We start from the raw sequence: 1,353 nt of genomic DNA on the forward strand, positions 1-1,353 counted from the left end.
ATTACTTTCACTAATATGTCTTACTGAACTAGAACACTAATCAACAAATTTTATATACAGATGATATCTGAAATGTACAAGCAATATCAATTGAGCAATATTTTTTTCAAAATAGGATTCACAATACTTTCATATAGAGGGGGCCCAAGGTGATCATGTAGGGCATCTCAAAGTAACACACCTATCTGACAACACCACAAAAATTCGGTGTTTTGTAATGGGCTATGTAGAATTGAGATTGTTTTTGTATAAATATATTTTGTATTTTTTTGAGTCAGCAGCAGCCAGCTACATATTCAACAAAAAGTGTTCATGTCACGGTGAAATAGGCACTAGAATATCACATCACACCCACGGTTTTGATTCATTCAAATTAGGTTCACTTTCAAGAGATCAGTGTTTAAAAGGGTGCACACCCAATGTAGAGGCCTGTCGTACATTGATTGCAAATAAGCAACAACAACACCAACCTAGATATGCCACAATAAGTGTTTGCACTTTATGTCCATTGTGATTGTGGCAAGCATCATGTGGACTCTGACTCTGGGGAAGTCCTCACAGGGGCCAAATGCGTGATACTCGCCTCGCCATTTCTGGTATACGTATCAGTGCCGCATCGACCCTCTAGTGCTCCAAGATACTGGGACTAGATCGTTTATTCTACAAGTAGTTTGTTCCATTTCCGACGGGAGTGTAGACGTAGGGCGCGAGGTCTTCTGGCAGAGTGTAGCCGTCCAGCTCTTGTGCCAAGGCGAAGTAGCGTCTACGAACGTGGTGAGCCGAAGACTTCGGCTGCCTGTCCCTGGTGAAAATGCCCTTTTTGTTGCCACCAACCCGGGCCGAAGCTGTTAGACATAAACGTGAGCACCGATTTTAAGACAGCAATGAAACCAGAACAGAATGACGGTGTGGACTACAAGAATAGTGTGGTACTCACTCTGGGCTGTCATGAAATCGGCGAAGTTCCAGATCATCTCACCGATGAACCAGCCCTTTTTCCGAAGATTGTCGAATGCCTTGAAGTTCTCGGACATGAGAGATATCTGGTACTCCTCGGACCAGACGTACTCGGGCAGCTGATGCAAGCCGCTGTAGGTGTCAGCGCCGTACTCCATCATGAGGAACGGCTTACTGGGGTGCTTGTGCCGCCAGTTCGCCATGTCGTTCTCCGTGTTCGTGCGGACCACCTCCAGGCGGCCGGAGTCTCTGTACCAGCCGTAATACCTGTTGACGCCCACCACGTCCAGGTGCTGGACCACCTTGTCCTCGTAGAACTGTCGGGAGATGGCGGCGGTCACGGGCCGCGTCTTGTCCAACGTCTTGACGTACGCTACCACGTTCCTGTGGGGGGGG

General features: G+C 47.5%; 1 protein-coding gene across 1 annotated transcript in view; it reads right to left on the bottom strand.

Moving 5' to 3' along the window:
- Positions 1–238: 238 nt before the first annotated feature.
- LOC127750929 (beta-glucuronidase-like) overlaps positions 239–1,353 on the bottom strand; it is an 8,818-nt gene continuing 7,703 nt past the window's right edge. Inside the window, exons 2-3 of the mRNA XM_052273639.1 lie at positions 938–1,341; positions 239–845 (exon numbers count right to left, since the gene is read on the bottom strand). Coding sequence (XP_052129599.1) covers positions 661–845; positions 938–1,341 — 589 coding nt within the window. The 3' untranslated portion in view covers positions 239–660. The remainder of the gene's footprint in view (positions 846–937; positions 1,342–1,353) is intronic.

The sequence above is a fragment of the Frankliniella occidentalis genome, unplaced genomic scaffold (assembly GCF_000697945.3).
Source record: "Frankliniella occidentalis isolate FOCC.00 unplaced genomic scaffold, Focc_3.1 Scaffold290, whole genome shotgun sequence".
NCBI classification, from domain to species: domain Eukaryota; kingdom Metazoa; phylum Arthropoda; class Insecta; order Thysanoptera; family Thripidae; genus Frankliniella; species Frankliniella occidentalis.